Here is a 19398-nt window from a genome sequence, read left to right as displayed (position 1 = left end):
GTCTTTTAATGATAGAAAGGGTTATGAGAATTTTGTGAGAAGAAATTGTATAAGAGCGCATGAAGCTAGTCTAGTTATTCAGCTAATAATTGTCCTAAGTATTATTGAATAAGTGTGAATTTTCAGGTGTAAATTGTAAGCATTAACTGAAGTTCTTTGTCATGCATGCTAAGATAGATATTGAGAATCTAAGTAAATTAGTGCTCATTCATTAGCAATTGCAGATTATATATTAAGAGTGAATCCATAGTATGTACAATGTTTCAATTGAATTAAATGTTTTGTTTAACTGATGACTTGCCTGATTTTCTTCTCTGTTGCACTTGCTCATAAATTACGGACCACAGTGGGAGATTAAATTATAGAGAGGCTACGACTGCAAACGTAACTCTTAGTAACGTAAGATTGTATGCTAAACTGTGTTCTGATTCCTCGATTGTACACTATCTGTTAATCTAGGATTCAGGGTGGCACAGTGAAAAATAAATTTTCCCTGAATCCGAAAAAGGAATTAGAACCAGTGTGAGACAAAGGAATAGGTATCTGCCATTAGTAATTCCTTTGTCCCACAAACCACTAGCATTGTTCTTGTAAGTATAGATCGGTCAAGAGAGATATTGAAGTTAAGAGAACTAAGATTGAAGATAAAGTTTTAGTATAATTAAGAATAATCAAGAGGCAAAGATAAGAGAATATAGACTAAATATAGAGTAAAAAAAAATATAAATATAAAATAATAAGAATAAAATGTAGAAGTAAAGATTTTACAATGTGAAATTTGGCATTGTTTGGACCTTGCAATATTTTCATATTTAAGTTGATATGAAGAGGTGGCCAATCACAGACAATCATCCAAATGATCATTTGTAATTTGGTTTCTTAATTGATTTTTTATGATGGTTATATTTGATAAAGCGGATTCTGACAAGTATGTCTATCCGAAACACGACAGAATTTTTCGCACAATATCAATTAATATTGGGAATTTTTCATGTGCATACTTCCAAATGACTTCATTGTTTATTGATTTTAAATGTAAACTATTCTGAATGTTTATTATCTCAAGTTCTACTTCAGCTTGGTTTATATCAAACAGCCCACTAATTTTATTTGAAATTTCTGTGATGTTCAAGTTTTCTTGAAATGGATTATTGATAAAAAAAAAAAAAAAAAAAAAAAAAATCATTTCAGTTTTATTAAAATCTTTAAATCTTGAATTTATTTCTTCCTCAACTATCACAATTCTTTCATGAATAAATTATTTTAAATCATAGCGAAGCATTTCTTGATTTCGTTCAAAAAATTTTAATAAATATGGGAGATGTCTAAATTCGTGGCAATTTATATTTTCTTTAATAAAAGTAAGTATTGTTGGAAAGTTTTTATTGCACTTAACATGTTAATTAAATTTTTATCTCTACCTTGTAACTCTAAATTGCTTAATTTTGTACAGAAATCTACTAAAAATGATAAGTGTAACAACTATCTTTTATCACTCAATTTTGGGATAAATATCTCCTTTTTCAATACTTCACATTGTTCTATTTCCCGGTTCAGGGCCTGAAGTAAAGATGGTTTGAATCCACTATGGTTATTTAAAAACTGCAATCTAACTTCACATCATTTTATTTCCCGGTTCAGGGCCTGAAGTAAAGATGGTTTGAATCCACTGTGGTTATTTAAAAACTGCAATCTAACTTCACATCATTTTATTTCCCGGTTCAGGGCCTGAAGTAAAGATGGTTTGAATCCACTGTGGTTATTTAAAAACTGCAATCTATCAAGCTGGCTGACATTTAATCTATCCCACAGTATATTTAGCTTATCTTTTAATTCAGATGCGAGTCTTTCATTCTGGTCCTTCTGGCACTATTTTATTGGTGAGATCCTGCAATGCTTGAAGATTCTCTTTTGAGAGAACAAAGTCCTCATCCTCATTAGATATAACATCTGTTTCAAATGAAGTATTTGGAAACATTTCCATGCTGTCCATAAGCTCAATGAGAAGGTTTTTAAGTGAATGAAATTTCTTTTGTCTACTTTCCATCCTCAGCTATTTTAAATATTCTTTCTTCTTGTCCAATGTAGCATGCTGCCCACCACATAACAAGTTCATTCTTTAGTTTGTCAATAAAGATTTTGATATTTTTGTTTTTTTAATGCTGAGTATGGAATGTAGACAAAAAAAAATTTCATTCACTTAAAAACCTTCTTATTGAGCTTATGGACAGCATGGAAATGTTTCCAAATACTTCATTTGAAACAGATGTTATATGTAATGAGGATGAGGACTTTTGTTCTCTCAAAAGAGAATCTTCAAGCATTGCAGGATCTCACCAATAAAATACTGTGCCAGAAGGACCAGAATGAAAGACTCGCATCTGAATTAAAAGATAAGCTAAATATACTGTGGGATAGATTAAATGTCAGCCAGCTTGATAGACTGCAGTTTTTAAATAACCACAGTGAATCCAAACCATCTTTACTTCAGGCCCTATCTCCTTTTTCATCAAGAAAAATTTTTATATCGTTAATTATTACAAGAAATCTTTCTAAAAATTGACTTCTGCTTGGCCAACGAACATTATTGCACAACAGAAGTTCCCTATCATCATCTGCCTGTAATTTAAATAACCGCCATTGCAGGGCTTTTCCTCTAACAGAATTTACAATTTTAAATGTAATATCAAAACATCTTTTGTAATCTTTTAATATACAGTACTTGGTGAATACAGTGATACGTTAAAAAATCTGTATATTTGCCATCATTTTTACATAATGAAATGAAACCTGATTTATTACCTATCATTGCAGGAGCATCATCAGTAGTAATAGACACAAGTTTAAAAAGTGGAAGTTCGTGTTGTTTCACAAATTCATCAAATGCTGAAAAAATGTCTTCTCCCCTAGTCCTTCCCAATAATGGTATAATTTTCAAAAGTTCTTCTTTACTTGAATAATCTTGAAATACCATGCGAATAAATACCATTAACTGAGCAATATCAGTGAAGTCGTTTGATTCATCAAATTGTAATGAAAACACAACACACTGGTGAATGTCTGACATTAACCTGGCCTGGAAACTTTTCTCCGGCAATTGAAACTCTTCCTTTCGGCAATTTGAAACCTTGTCTGCAGCCTAGAAGTAGTCTCTCTCTGGCGACGTCTCGAATCAAGAAGCTCCTTTCTGGAAGCGGGAAACTCCTCTCTCAAGCAACGTTGATCCGGGCAGTCTCTCTGACAGCAATTCTGGAATTGGGACCCCCTTCTGCTTGCTTCAGCCCCTTTTTATTAGGCCTCCTCTGAGACCTCGCATGAAGTTTGGCAACCCCCAAAGAAACAGTATGAGTCTTTCATCTTAAGTTTCAAGTTCGGCATGCCTTTGGTTCTCCTTCACTTTCTTTTGATTGTAAGTTGCCGGCCATCGAAAAGTTGTTTGAACTCTTTATGACTGACTTCAGAGATGTTTACACCTAGAGCCTGCAAGCCTTTCTCATACATAAAGTTTCAATAACAATCCTTCTAATACTGCCATGTACAGCTTCGGCGACAAAAACATTGCCTTTGTTTTTAACACTCTAACATATTCTTATAAAAGCAGTATATACAGTTAGCTTCAAAAGAGTTATTTAAAAAAACATCTAATACAAACTATACCAAGACAAACAAAGTTTATTTTTTTACAATATTCACATGGGACTTAAGTAAAAAATCGATGTGATGTGCTTTGGAATATTTAAGCTAAAATCGAATTTTTACACTTTGCTTATAATCGTATTCACTCAGCTTGCTGTTTGACTTCCACTGATCCAAATCAATTCATTTACCCAGACTTATAAGAAAATTACTGATTTGACAATTTTAACGAAAAATAAATAAACAATAGCAATACACTTAAAGCTAATTAAAAATAATACAAAATAATGATAAATAAAATATTATGTTTTCAGTTTTAATTAAATTTGTAAGCAAGGAGGAATACACAAGAGATCGACCAAAAATTGCTCCGCGATCGACAGGTTGAACACCCCTAGTATAGAACAAGTGAAATGTTTCAGCTATTTAGGCACAATTTTTAGTGAAAATGGTAAATTAAATATGGAAATAGGCAACAGAATTAGTAACGCTGGTATGGTAGGAAGTCAGCTGAATAAATTTATACGGGATACGAAAGAAATTAGTCAAAACACTAAATTAGCTGTATACAAGACAGTATTCAAACCAATTTTAATTTATGGATCTTAGAGCAAATCTCATGTGTTAAAATCACTTAAACAGAATAAGAGAGGAAAGATTAGCAAAACAAGAGTTCTTTGTCAGGAAAACTTTTTGAGTTTCCATGCATTGCCAACATCTTTTCCACTCAGCTCATTACCCAATGTACTGATGTTAACTGACTACAGAACTTCCTTCCTATAATCACCGCTTTATACTTCCACACATATTCATTTTTGGTAGTAACCTTTTCTTGTTTCATCACTTCTCAAACAAGAACCTCATGATCACTTTCATCGACCGTCAGCAGCGTCAACACCTCATTAACAACCACATCTTGTGAAGTTATCATCAAATCCAAAACATTAAAGCCTCCAATTGCTTCAGTCACATGCTGCTTAAGATATCTATCTCTCAGAATTGAACAAACCCACTCTTTTTGTTCCCATACACTATCTCCTCCATCTATTCTATATTCCTGTAATTAAAGTCACTCCCATCAGGATCACCTTCTTTTTACATGCCCAACTAATTTGCTTAAACATTTCACAATCAGTATTATCTGCATTTCCTGGCCCATAACAGCATCCTATCAGATATATACTAACCTGTTTATTTCAACTTCACATCACCCATATTCAAAATCCATGCATGCACTATCAACTTCTGCACTTTGTGGACACACTTCTTTTGCTATCATTAACACTCCCCTCCTCTTTTCACATTTCTATCCCTCCGGAAAATTATATATTCTTCTATTTATATTCCTGACATCAGATCCTCCTCAGACAACAAGATAATGTGATATTCACATTTTTATCAGATTAAAGCTAAATGATCATTTCCAATTTCAAATTCCCTATATGCTGAACCAACGTGAAGCTATCACTCTTGCAACGATAATAGCCAATAAGCAGGGCCGGTTTTATCATTAGACAAAGCTAGGCAATCACCTAGAGACGCTAAGACTTTGGGGCGCCAGATTTTGCTACATAGTTCAGGGAAAAATTACAACCTAAAAAAAATTAGAAAAACCTTGATTAATAATAAAAAACTGAAATAAGTCAAGCCGTCCTTGTGCTCGCTGATGATCCTACATTATTTTCGCCTTTCTCTATTTCTTCCACTCCCCTGCTCTTTGTATACTTAACCTCAAGTGTAGAGATTTTTCCTCCTTCTGGCATCTTTGTATTTTTGTATTTAAGATGTAATAATTTTCTTGCTATACAGATATTAGGAGTAATCATATATGTATACAAATGTATTGGTTTTGATAAATAAATTTTTTTAATGTTCATAATGATATTATTTTTATAAATATCCACATGTGTAAGTGTACGTGTGCTTGTGTATGACAAAATATATAGAGACAATGTATAGGGATGCCTAAATTTTCTTTGCCTAGGGGCGTCAGATACTCTCAGACTGGCCCTACCAATAAGATTTTTTTTTTTTTTGTCTTCTCTCAACGTGAATTTGTGCACTTCATCATGCTGAAATATGGCATAAGTAGTGACTTATATAACTACTATGAACGAAAATCCAGCAGTCATTTACCATTATTATTATTATAAAAAAAAATGCTCTTCTCTCAAAATTTTCCCAAAAATTTCTATATGCCTGGGATTCATTTCCTACTCTGCTATTTAGATCTCTAGCTTAGATCAGTTTTTACTATTTTCTTTATGTCAAAGAACCTTCTCGTTGGGCAATTCTCCATTTTGAAATTTTCCCAAATAACACCACTTGAAATTGCTTGCAAATCAAAAAGTTAAATCTTCATATTTGGTGTTGAATATGCTATCACTTCACCTTCCTTTTTCTAATCACTATTATCTAAATATAACATTATTCTCATATTAATTATTTACAAGGATCTTGCCTGTTTTCTCTTCTTCTTCTCTTCCGTCTAAGATGGGTTGAGTCTTCTCCTGAGCAGGATTTTCCAGTCTTCTCTATTCCGTGCTGTTCGAAAAAGTTCCTTATATGTTCTGCATCCCAAGATGTCTTTATTAATTTCAGACAGGTAATTCTTGGTCTTACGGGTCTTCTTTTTTCAGTTGGAAAAGTATTGCTTAGGACTTTAGGAAGTCTGTCTGCATCCATGCGTACAGTGTGGCCAAACCATCTCAGTTGTTGTTTTCTAATTTTTTCTATTATTGTCTTTTTATACAATAATTCTTGTCTGACTGTGCTGTTTGTTTTCTTTTCTATCCAACTTGTTTTATTTATTTTTCTCAAGCATTTAATTTCAAATGCCAGCAGATTTTTCTCCTCTCTTTTCTTAACTGTCCACGCTTCTGCTCCATAGATGACTGCTGGTATAATTATTGATTCATATGTTGATTTTGACTTGCTTAGATATCTTGTTTGTTTTCCAGATTTTCTGTAATTTTCCCATGGTGGTCCTTCCTATTGCTATTCTGTGTTTGATTGTTTTGAGTTCATCTATTGTTTCTGTTAGTTTTGATTCAAAGTATATGAAGTTGTCTACTTGTTCTCCATTTAGGGTGGCTGAGATGGTAGTTCTGTTCCTCCCTATTTTCATCACTTTTGTCGTTTGTATATTTATTGTCATGTCATATGTTTTACAGGTTTCGTTTAGCTTGTTTATCAACCTTTGTAATTCATTTGAGGTTCTTCAATAAGGACGAGATCATCCACATATTTCATATTATTTATGTTTAAACCATTGACATTGATTTCAGGCTCATCGTCTATTGCCTTCTTTACAACTTCGTCCAGATATATGTTGAATAGGCATGGGGATAATGGGCATCCTTGCATTACTCCTTTTTGGATCTCCATGGGTTCTGTTGTGAGTGTGTCCTTTTTAATTATTGCATTTGTTTTAGAGTAATATTTTATCAGAAACTATATTATATATTTATCTATTGCTTTTTTTAGTAGAACTTTAAGAAGGATTTCTTTGTTGATGCTATCGAAAACTTGTTTTAAAGTCCACAAAACAACAATATAGTTCTTTACGGTCTTCCCAGCTGAGCTCTGCTAGTTGGTGCAATGTGAAAATCTGATCTATTGTTGAATAGTTTCCTCAAAAACCAGCTTGTTCTATGCCTATCAGTTCTTCATAGGTGTTTTTAAATCTATTTTGTATAATTCTTATTAATATTTTATAGGTGTGTAAGAGTAAATTAATTGGTCTGTAATTTCTGCAGTCTCTTTTGTCTCCTTTCTTGTATATTGAGATGATCTTTCCAGTTCTCCAGTCATCGGGGATCTCTCCTGTTTGTAGTATTTTATTGAATGGGGTTGTTAAATATTCTAGTGATGTGCTGCCTCCATATGACCACAGTTCAGTAGGGATAGTATCAATGCCTGGTGCTTTATTGTTTTTCATCAGTTTTATTGTGTATCTAACTTTTTGTAAAATTTTTGGGTGATTGTTATTTTCTTCTATTGTAGGCATTGGAGTTTTGTTACCTTGGTGAAAGATAGTCTTAAAATGGTTTGACCAGGTTTTTCTTATATCTTCAATATTGTTGGTTTCAGTCATCTTGTTGTTTATCATTATTACTGCTTTTGCTGAGAATTCCTTTGTAATTCTCTTACAGTGTCATGGAAGACTTTTACGTTGTTTTGTTGGTATGCTTCTTGACATTTTTTAGCTTTTTCTTCTAAACATTTTTCTTTGGCTTTTTTTTTTTTTTTTTTCTAAATCACTTAGGGAATTGAAACAATGTAGATCCGAATATAAATTAAATTATACTTTAATAGATATTTCCGATATTTCGGCAATGTCACATTGCCATTTTCTAAAGGAACTTACAAAAAGGCAGGTGCACACAGGCACTAACAATACAGTAACTGAGAATGAAGATATGAAGCTATCGTTCTCCTAGAAGTCCTGATGGTGCCCTCTGGTGGGCTAAGTAGGCGTTCTTAGCCGTTGGACTGAAGGTCTGCTGATGTATGCCTCCCAAATTTGGGGCAGTCGCATACAACCAAGTTTGTTGAGGTTTGGAGAGTTTCTTAGGGCAGAGGCTGATTCCATAAATAATCTTTCGAATTTATATTTGCTCCGGTGTATTATTGTTGCTTTCTTCCACCGTATTCTGTGGCGAGTATCCAGAGCATGGTCTGCAAGACCAGAATGGCTATACTTGTAAAACCGGATGTAGTAATTGTGTTCAGAAATTCTGATATTCGCTGTCCTGCCTGTTTGGCCAAAGAACGACAGTTTACAACTGCAAGGGACCTGGTATACACCAGGTAGGTCTAGGGGAAGTGGTTGGTCTTTGGTAGAGCGGATAAGGGATGCCAATTTTCTGTAAGGACTGTAACAGGAGGTGAGGTCATGTTTTTTTAGAATTTTGGTAATTTTTTCTGAGGTGCCTCGGATGTAGGGAATGGTGATGGATTTAGAGTAATCTTTTTTGTGGAGTGGGGGAGGAGGGGGGGCTGTGGTTTGTAGGTTTTAATATTTTTTGGAATTTTTTTTTTTGGGGGGGGAGGGGTAGCCATTGGCTGAGAAAGTGTTGAGGATGTGATTTAGTTCAGTGTTAAGGGCTATGTCGTTAGAACAGATTAGTTTAGCCCTGTTGTATAGTGTTTTTACCACTCCATATTGTTGTATGTGTGGGGGGGGGGATTGTTGGTGGATGTATCTGCCTGTATGGGTGGGTTTTCTGTAAACTGAGAAAACCAAAGTTCCATCAGGCTGGCGGGTGACTAGTGTGACTAGGAAAGGGAGGCAGTTGTTTTCCTCTTTTTCCAGGGTGAACTTGATTCTGGCGTGTTGGTTGTTTAAGTGTGTAAGGAAGGAGAGGAGTGTTTCAGAGCCATGTGGCCAAATAGTGAACACATCATCAACGTAGCGAAGCCATATGGTTGGTTTTTGTGGGGCAGAGGCTAAGGCTTTTTCCTCAAAGGTCTCCATAAAGAAATTGGCCAAGGGTGGGGAGAGTGGTGAGCCCATGGCTGTCCCCTCTATTTGTTTGTAGAATTTTCCCTGCCAAACGAAATAGCCTGAGTTCATTGTGAACTGAAATAGGGTTGAGATATCGGGGGAAAATTTAGCTTGGATTAGCTCTAAAGTTTCCTTGAGTGGGACATTTGTGAATAAGGAGGAGACGTCGAAGCTGACCATTATGTCAGTATTTTGGAGTGTAAGGTTTTCTATGCTGGCTTTGAAGTGGGCTGAGTTTTTTTATGTGTGATGGTGTATTGCCAGTATAGTGTGTGAGCTCTTTGGCCAAATGTTTAGCTAATTTGTATGTGGGGGAATCAATGCCATCCACTATGGGACGTAATGGCACATTTTCTTTATGTATTTTTGGGAGTCAGTAAATACGGGGGGGGGGGGGTATAGAGTTAAACGGTTTTAATCTGTTGGTAACTTCTACAGGCCAAGAAGTGACTTTCTTAAGGAGCCTGTGAAGTTTTCTAATTTGTGAGTTGGTGGGATTGTAATTGATAGGGAGATAAGTAGCCCTATCTAATAGAAGAGCATTCAGCTTACCTTTGTAGTCCTTTTGGTTAATATTTCTATTAGATCGGGCTACTTACCTCCCTATCAATTACAATCCCACCAACCCACAAATTAGAAAACTTCACAGGCTCCTTAAGAAGGTCACTTCTTGGCCTGTAGAAGTTACCAACAGATTAAAACCGTTTAACTCTATACCCCCCCCCATATTTACGGACTCCCAAAAATACATAAAGAAAATGTGCCATTACGTCCCATAGTGGATGGCATTGATTCCCCCACATACAAATTAGCTAAACATTTGGCCAAAGAGCTCACACACTATACTGGCAACACACCATCACACACAAAAAACTCAGCCCACTTCAAAGACAGCATAGAAAACCTTACACTCCAACATACTGACATAATGGTCAGCTTCTACGTCTCCTCCTTATTCACAAATGTCCCACTCAAGGAAACTTTAGAGCTAATCCAAGCTAAATTTTCCCCCGATATCTCAACCCTATTTCAGTTCACAATGAACTCAGGCTATTTCGTTTGGCAGGGAAAATTCTACAAACAAATAGAGGGGACAGCCATGGGCTCACCACTCTCCCCACCCTTGGCCAATTTCTTTATGGAGACCTTTGAGGAAAAAGCCTTAGCCTCTGCCCCACAAAAACCAACCATATGGCTTCGCTACGTTGATGATGTGTTCACTATTTGGCCACATGGCTCTGAAACACTCCTCTCCTTCCTTACACACTTAAACAACCAACACGCCAGAATCAAGTTCACCCTGGAAAAAGAGGAAAACAACTGCCTCCCTTTCCTAGTCACACTAGTCACCTGCCAGCCTGATGGAACTTTGGTTTTCTCAGTTTACAGAAAACCCACCCATACAGGCAGATACATCCACCAACAATCCCCCCCCCCCACACACACAACAATATGGAGTGGTAAAAACACTATACAACAGGGCTAAACTAATCTGTTCTAACGACATAGCCCTTAACACTGAACTAAATCACATCCTCAACACTTTCTCAGCTAATGGCTACCCCCCCCCCAAAAAAAATATTAAAACCTACAAACCACAGCCCCCCCTCCCCCTCCACAAAAAAGATTACTCTAAATCCATCACCATTCCCTACATCCGAGGCACCTCAGAAAAAATTACCAAAATTCTAAAAAAACATGACCTCACCTCCTGTTACAGGCCTTACAGAAAATTGGCATCCCTTATCCGCTCTACCAAAGACCAACCACTTCCCCTAGACCTACCTGGTGTATACCAGGTCCCTTGCAGTTGTAAACTGTCGTACTTTGGCCAAACAGGCAGGACAGCGAATATCAGAATTTCTGAACACAAGGACTACATCCGGTTTTACAAGTATAGCCATTCTGGTCTTGCAGACCATGCTCTAGATACTCGCCACAGAATACGGTGGAAGAAAGCAACAATAATACACCGGAGCAAATATAAATTCGAAAGATTATTTATGGAATCAGCCTCTGCCCTAAGAAACTCTCCAAACCTCAACAAATTTGGTTGTATGCGACTGCCCCAAATTTGGGAGGCATACATCAGCAGACCTTCAGCCCAACGGCCAAGAATGCCTACTTAGCCCACCAGAGGGCACCATCAGGACTTCTAGGAGAACGATAGCTTCATATCTTCATTCTCAGTTACTGTATTGTTAGTGCCTGTGTGCACCTGCCTTTTTGTAAGTTCCTTTCGAAAATGGCAATGTGACATTGCCGATATATCGGAAATATCTATTAAAGTATAATTTAATTTATATTCGGATCTACGTTGTTTCAATTCCCTAAGTGATTTAGAAATGCATAACCAACGTATAAGCCTGTCTACGAGAATTTGGCTTTTTTTGCATAGGTTATCAACTTTATTTTTTAGTGCTCTGTATTTTTCTCTATTCTCTTCATTGTTTTGTTGGTTTCAAGTATCTTGGCTTCTCATTTCTCTTCTATTGTAGCTACGATTTCTTGAGTTATCCATTGTATGTTTATTTTGGGTTTGGTACCTAGAGTGTCTTTTGCAATTGATAACACTGTTTCTTTTCCTTCTTCCCATGATTTTCCGCTGTTCTGTAAGATGGAGGGTTTTAATTTCAAGCACATCTGTTCCAAAAATCGACTTCTGCTTGAGCTATCTTTTAGTTTTGATAGGTTGATGTTTTTTTCTTCTTTTCTGATATTGTTTTTCCTGTGAATTTTATCTTCACTTTGACAGTTAATATTTCATGGTCAGTGTTGAAATTAAAGCTTCTTAATGTTCGTACATTATTTACTGATCTTTTCATTTTTTGTGTTTGATGATATAGTCTATGCAGTTCTTTATATTATCATCTGGGGATGTCCATGTATATTTATTATTAGGGCATTGATAGAACAATGTGTTTGCAATCATTAGATCATTTGCTGAAGTGGAGTAATTGTTCTCCTCTGTCGTTAAGCTCTCCGTATCCAAATTTCTCCATTCCATCTTTTTTGTCTGCTGTGAACTGTCCTATTTTAGCGTTAAAATCTTCCATCACTATCACGAGTTCTCTATTTTTGGAATTATCTATTTCCTGTTGTAGTTCAGAGAAATTTTCTATTTCTTCCTCTGAATGGTTACTGTCTAGTGAATATATTTGGATTATTTTAATTGTTTGATCTTTTTTCTTTTGCTTGAAGTTTGGCTGTGATTATTCTAGGAGACACTGGTTTTATTTCAATTACTGAGTGTGTAAGTTTCTTCTCGATTAATAATGCAACTCCTTCTCTGTGTATGTTATCTTTTCTTCCTGAGAAGTATAGTTTTCCTTCTGGTAAATCCATGAATCCATCTCTGCACTAATGTGTCTCTGATAAACCTAAAATACTCCATTTCAGTCTTTTTAAATTTTCCTGGACTAACTGAATTTTCCAGGTCGGTATAATGATCTTATGTTGAGGATGGCTACGTGTTTCACTTCTTTGGCTGACCACATTGCTGATTTCTAAACTACTCTATGTGGTCTTCGAGTAGGCGTGTTGGCTGTCCAGTACGCAGTAGCACTATCTTGGTTTGTAGACTTCCTCCGGCTCATGGAAGTTACTGGCATAACAATGTAGCCAGCTTGCCATTCCTCTGCTACATCCTTTGACCCATGGCTCTTTATTCTTTATTCAGAGCAACCCATTTGAGTTTCTCCCATCCACAACCCAGGAGACGCGCCTGGTAGGAGTGTGGCCTGTTTTAGTTTTCTTTATCTCAGTAATACTAATCATGTTCAGATCAGTGGCGCACCCAGGGAGGGAGTCAAGGGGCCCTGGCCCCCTCCAAAAGAAAAAGGAAAAAACACTAGAAAATTTTCCAAAAAACTTTTCCTAATTAATTTTTTTTTATTTTTTATTTATTTATGTTGCATCATGTCTTCTATTTCTATACTACTTATGAATTAGCGATCATTGTAGATGCTCAGTCATAGGTCGTATGCAAAGTAGTGTGTATTCTCAAATCGTCTACTCAAATCCCCCCCCCCAAAGATTAAATCTTGAGTGCACCACTGGTCCAGATGGATGGTACTCCATTAGTTATTTTGCTGATTTGAATTCTTTTCCATGCTGCTTTTTATGTTCATGGCAGCTATCTGAAATTCTACTGACACTGAGGGTTTTATGTTCAGCCCATACACAGAACGGTTGGTTAATCAAACAATAGTACATTAGTGCCATGGATGGAAAGTGGGTTAGGAAAGGAGAAACTTGTTTACATTTGATTTAAAAATTTGTATATTGAATATTTTAGGTCTATTTTGAGAGTTTATTTTTCACTTGGTTAGACTATAATAAGTTTAGTTTAATCCTTTATCCACGTGTGAGCAAACAAAGTTTGCACCTGAAAGTATCTTCAGGACTGGGGTAAGGTAGTACAACACCAGGCAACTCGTTGCAAAGGTGGAGAAAGCTCTCATCACTCCTATCTCAGTATCTCCCATAATGCAGAGCACATCTTGCGGATATGTGTAATGCTATGCATTAAGGCAAGGGCCACTACCCATACCGATTTCGACCTTTATTGAGGTCTCATCAATGGGAGCCAGGCCCAGTAGTGGAGACACCAAGGCAGAAGCAATAGCAAGGTCATCCCAACTTATAGGAGTTGCCAAAAGGTGTGCCACCTTTTTATTAAATTACTCTGGATTTAGAGAAAGATGTTGAAAGTTTATTTTTCACTTGGTTAGACTATAATAAATTTGGTTTAATCCTTTATCCAAGTGTGAGCAAACAAAGTTTGCGCCTGAAAGTATCTTCAGGACTGGGGTAAGGTAGTACAACACCGGGCAACTCGTTGCAAAGGTAGAGAAAGCTCTCATCACTCCTATCTCAGTATCTCTTTCTCTGAATCTGGAGTAATTCAATAATAAGGTTGTACTTAAATATAAAGAGCTAATAAGTTTCATTTCGGCGATATAAACAATATTTTAAATTACTTTAAAATATTGTTTATATATATTGTTTATATCGTTTATTTATATTGTTTATATTGTTTATTTAATAATTTAAAATATTGTTTATATCGCTGAAATGAAGCTTATTAGCTCTTTATATTTAAGTATCTTAATGGTTGCACCTTCTTCGGAAACTCGTATAGCAGAGTATATAAGTTCTTTTCGCTATACACTTTGGTATTATGGTCTAGCTACTCACTGATGAAGCCTCAAAAAAGGCTGAAACCGGTCTGGGTAGTGACCTCCCTCCATAATGTAATAACAGCATACATTTCCTAGGAAATGTGTTTTTACATTATGGAAAATACCTAAGAATAGCGATCTGAACTTTCCCCACATTTGCAACGAGTTGTCCGATATTGTACTATGTACTAGGGTCACTTGCATTAGCTCACGCTAGTGATCGCCAATACTTTATAGTTTACTATATTCAGCATGAAACTCTCTGATTCCAATCTTTGAGTTTCTTATTCGGTTTTAAAACAATGTGGATTTTATATCCCCTTAATTTAAAATAAGGTTGTATGCCCTTTGGCAACTCCTATAGGTTGGGATGACCTCTCATTGCTTCTGACTTGGTGTCTCCACTACTGGGCTTGGCTCCAACTGATGAGACCTCAATAAAGGTCGAAACCGGTATGGGTAGTGGCCTTGCCTTAATGCATAGCATTACACATATTCAAAGCAAACAAAGTTTGCACCTGAAAGTATCTTCAGGACTGGGGTAAGGTAGTACAACACTGAGCAACTCATTGCAAAGGTGGAGATACTGAGATAGGAGTGATGAGAGCTTTCTCCACCTTTGCAACGAGTTCCCAGTGTTGTACTACCTTACCCCAGTCCTGAAGATACTTTCAGGTGCAAACTTTGTTTGCTCACACTTGGATAAAGGATTAAACTAAACTTATTATATTTTAGGTCTAATTCTGCACAACCTGTATGTACTTATAGTGCATTAATCAGTTATCTTTCCAATTAAAAATCAGCCATGTGTAAGCTCCTGTTATGCCTACTGTATAAAGCAAAGATGGCAGCAACAAAAGCCAAAGATGAACAAGCATCCTGTGTCTTGCCAGCACAGAGCTGTTGATCGCTGACAAACCTACAAAGTGCCATAGCTGTAAAATTGATGTCAGCAATAAAAAAAGAGAGAGAGAGAGTATATTGTGCAAGTTCTGTTGCCACTGGCTACACCTTTCCAGTGCAAAACTAGATGAATCAGCATACAAGCTATTTATCGACCTCAACCAGCCCTTTTTCTGTTCGCTGTATCTCCCTTCTGTAAAACAGCTCCTGAACTTGAAAATTGAAACCTTGAACAGCACATCAATGCTATGAATGAAACTTTTTCCTACATAGTATGAGCACTGGAAATTAAGATAAGTTACAAAAGAATATGGAGTGTCTTTGCATGTATTACAACTGTATTACCATGCAAAATTGTTGCAATGATATTGTTGCCATGCAAAAATATCATCAATAAAATGTATAACCACAACTAAAGGTTTGAAGAGCCAGTAGCTGTGGTTAGTACCTTGTTCTCAAGGAGTTCCATGTAAAAGTTAGCTAAGGGGTGGGGAAGCGGAACCCATCATAGTACCATTAATCTGTTTGTAGATTTTTCCAGGCCAAGTAACCTGCACACATAGTAAATTTGAATAATTAAAAGATAAATGGGTGGGAATTAGACTTTATTAAATCAAGAGTGTCTGTTAGCAGTACATCAGTAAATAAGAAAGTGGCATCAAAACTAACCATTATGTCTGAATTTTTAAGGATGTGATTTTTTACTAATGATTTGAAATGGACAGAATTGTTTGTAAAAGTAGAGAGGTTACTAGTGAGGGAAGCAGCAAGTGACTTAGCTAACTGTTGGGCAAGTTTATAAGTTGAGCTAAGTATGCAATCAAGTATAAAGCATAGGGGAATATAGGATTTATGGATTCTAGGTACCCAATAAATATAGGGGGTTTAACATGAACAGGTTTTAATTCGGTAATGATTTCTTTGGGCCAAGAAGTAACTACTTTTTTCAATAATTTATGAACTTCTTTCTTTTAAGACATAGTAAGGGTCTTTATCTATGAGGTGGTAAGCGATACTATCATCTAGAAGAGCATGAATTTTTTTTTTTTTTTTAAACTCTTGATTAATGATAATAGTAACATTATTCTCATCAGCTTTAGTAATCACAATATTTTTTAAAGATCTATTTCTTGCTGTGGCATATTACTTTTAAATGGTTTAGATTTGGTGAGGATGCTTGTAGATTAATTTCTTATGTTCCTCATAATTTCTGGTTCTAAAAGTTGCTGAGGTACAAATAGTGAAATTATGACCTTGAGAGCAAACATAGCTTCTTGATTAAATGCACGTGAAAATAAATTTTTGCAATGAAGTATGGTTGCATTAATCTGCCAAAAATTTGGGAGAGTGTCACCTTGCTCATCCTACACAACTTTAATACTTCTTTTATATAGCATCAGAGGGTGCCAAATTAAGACTTTAGATCATTTGTCTGTTACAATTTGAATTGTTTCACTTTCTCACTGTTGCTTGTAAATTTGTAGCATGTTTCTTTGCTCTGATGATGCTAGTTTCAAATCCAGTGAAATATATGCCAGCTAATAAATATCCTTTCATAATTTAGTTTTGTTTGGTGTGGTAATACAGTTAAAATTAGTTATGAATCCCATAGTGCTATTGTAAAAGTAATTCACTACAACAAACTCTTATAGTTCCTGTCACTACAGAAAAGTGATAGTCAACTGCCAGTGAAAACAATCATAAAAGTCTGTTGGTGAAATGTTGTTTGCATATAATGCAGTAGGCATCTAAATAGACATGATAATGGTTTAAATAAAATTTTTGAATTGCATTCGATTAGTATTTAATCTAATGCAATTCATATAGTTTGTAGTCTGTAGTTTATATAGTATCCTTTAGAGCAAAATGTTCATAATACTCTCATAAACTAAAAATAGAATATAAAATATACTAAAGTAAATAAAACAACTAGTGATAATATTATATTAACATATAAAGAAAAAATGAATGTTTCAATTAAATTAATTCCTTATAAAAATACACTGGTGTCCAAAACCTAAGGACGAGCAACATTTTTACTTCCATATAAAAACATTTTCATGACTACAGCCAAATGTGGACATAAATTTATTGCCAGCATACTAATAAATTATATTGCTATGTTATAAATTTTGTACAAATTAAATTGCAATACATTTTTGGCAAAAGTTACAATTTCCTAAGGACATAGTGAAGGAAATAATGAACACTGCTTACAAAAAACTATGCAGAGAAAAATTTCAGTATGGAATATGTCCACCCCTGAACTGTGATGCAGCTCTCACAATTTCATACCATGCTGAGGAGTTCTTGAGGTAAACTGGCCCACACCTTCAGAGCAAAGATAAGGCATTTTGTTTTCTGGAGGAGAATTTCAAGCAGCAATGCATCTCCCTGTTGCATTCCATGGGGTTAAGATATCTGGGGAGCACGCTGGCCGCTTGGTTTGATTAATATCCTTGGTCTCCAGAAGTACCGCCACTGCTCGTGTATGATGTCGTGTGGCACTGTCATCCATAAAAATTAATTCCTCACAGTACCACAGAACAATCGAACATGATGTTGAAGAACTTCGTTGCAATATTGCTCACTAGTCATAGTCTCTTTTCCAGAACTTATAGCTCAGTACATCCATTAAGTATAATGCCTCCCCACACCATATCTATGCCTTTCAAGAACATTCTCGCAATGGTAAGCAGCAGCACCACTTTCACGGCAGATAAAGTGTCATCTAGAATCAGAGGAAAGACTAAAACGACTCATCTCTAAATAGTACATTAGCCCATTGGTGTCTTGTCCAATTTTTCATGGATACAAAACCACTGCAAATGTGCTCTGGGATAAGTTGTGGATAAAGGGCAGCAGACTACAGAACTTTGGGCATATACACCTACTTGTCACAGATGTCTTCCCACAGTTTGTCGAGGTATCTATGTATCTTTGCTTGAAAGGAGTTTACTTGGAGGCTGACCTGCCATGGTGCATCATATTTTGCTGTTATAACCAAAAATTTGTCTTCGTGCTCCATGGAAGAGCAAGGGCAACCTCTTAGCAGATGTCTAGAATACATTCCACTGGTTTGAAATGCTGCTCAGAGCCTGGATACAATGCTATGTTAGATGGCAAAATCAGTGATTCTGTAGCCTCCTTCAAGCTTTCCAATAATTATTCCGTGTGAGTTTGCAACTTTATTCCTTCACGAAAAGAGCCTCCTTCAAACAAAATTCACTTAGCACAGCTTTGTCTTTTATTCTGCTGAGTAACTATGTGACCCCATTGCACACAATTTGAAAATCTGAATGTGTACCTACTTTCTGCTGAAAATCGTTAATTATACAAATTGCTGCAAGCTGATTGGTCTGAATTTGCAGTTGTAATCTTCAGAAATAGTGTTCATCTTTAGGTTTTGCACACCAGTGTATCTTATATTTAAATATGCTAATTATGTGAGTTTGAGGTTCTGTTACTTATTACCAAAATATGCATATATATTTACCACTTGCAGTTCCTTGATACACGATCGATATATTTGGTAAATGGCTTCTAGGGAAGGAAGTCCAATATGCTGTTTAATATCTGCTCTATCAACAAATGCTAGATCAATTGCACCAGTAATGTTTGACGTTGTAAGGATAATAACATTTGGATACCTAAAAATATTTTTGTATGAAAATCAGCATGTGCACAGAATAAAATCTTTGATGTGCACTTTATTATTTAAACATTGCAAAAACATCGAATTGGTTAAATGAGAAGGCTCTTATCGAGACATTACCATGACACTGTTAGTGGCTGTGTAATACTCTTGTTTATTTAACATGATCCAAATTCCTGATATGTGCACTCATGGGGTGTAGAGCAGCACTTCCTAAACTGTGGGCCGTGGTCCCCTTGGGTGCCGTAGATTTTGTTGAGGGGGGGGGGTCGTGAAATAATGAAAACAAATTTAAAATGTTTTTTAAGACTAAGTAATTTTTTTTATTTTAATGAAAAAATTCACACATTGGTGTTGGTTCACAAACTTTGCTTCCTGCATATTTCGGCGCTTAATGAATATTAGTAAATATTGCTTATTCATATGTTTCATTTCAAAGCAGTGGTTAATTGTATTTACTTCGAATGCTCTCCAGGGAAGCTCCAAATCTTCCTATCCCTTTCATCACGCGT

The 19398-nt window shown here is 35.8% G+C and overlaps 1 protein-coding gene across 1 annotated transcript in view; it reads right to left on the bottom strand.

The window, feature by feature from the left end:
- Positions 1-19398, bottom strand: part of pch2 (pachytene checkpoint 2 protein) — a 272348-nt gene that overhangs the window by 45646 nt on the left and 207304 nt on the right. Inside the window, exon 9 of the mRNA XM_090398476.1 lies at positions 18728-18881. Coding sequence (XP_090254602.1) covers positions 18728-18881 — 154 coding nt within the window. The remainder of the gene's footprint in view (positions 1-18727; positions 18882-19398) is intronic.

The sequence above is a fragment of the Typopeltis vanoorti genome, chromosome 9 (assembly GCF_054136105.1).
Source record: "Typopeltis vanoorti isolate ZY-2024b chromosome 9, IOZ_Tvanoo_1.0, whole genome shotgun sequence".
Lineage (NCBI taxonomy): Eukaryota > Metazoa > Arthropoda > Arachnida > Uropygi > Thelyphonidae > Typopeltis > Typopeltis vanoorti.
Note: the sequence above shows the minus strand (reverse complement) of the source record. Positions and strands in the feature narration are given on the sequence as shown.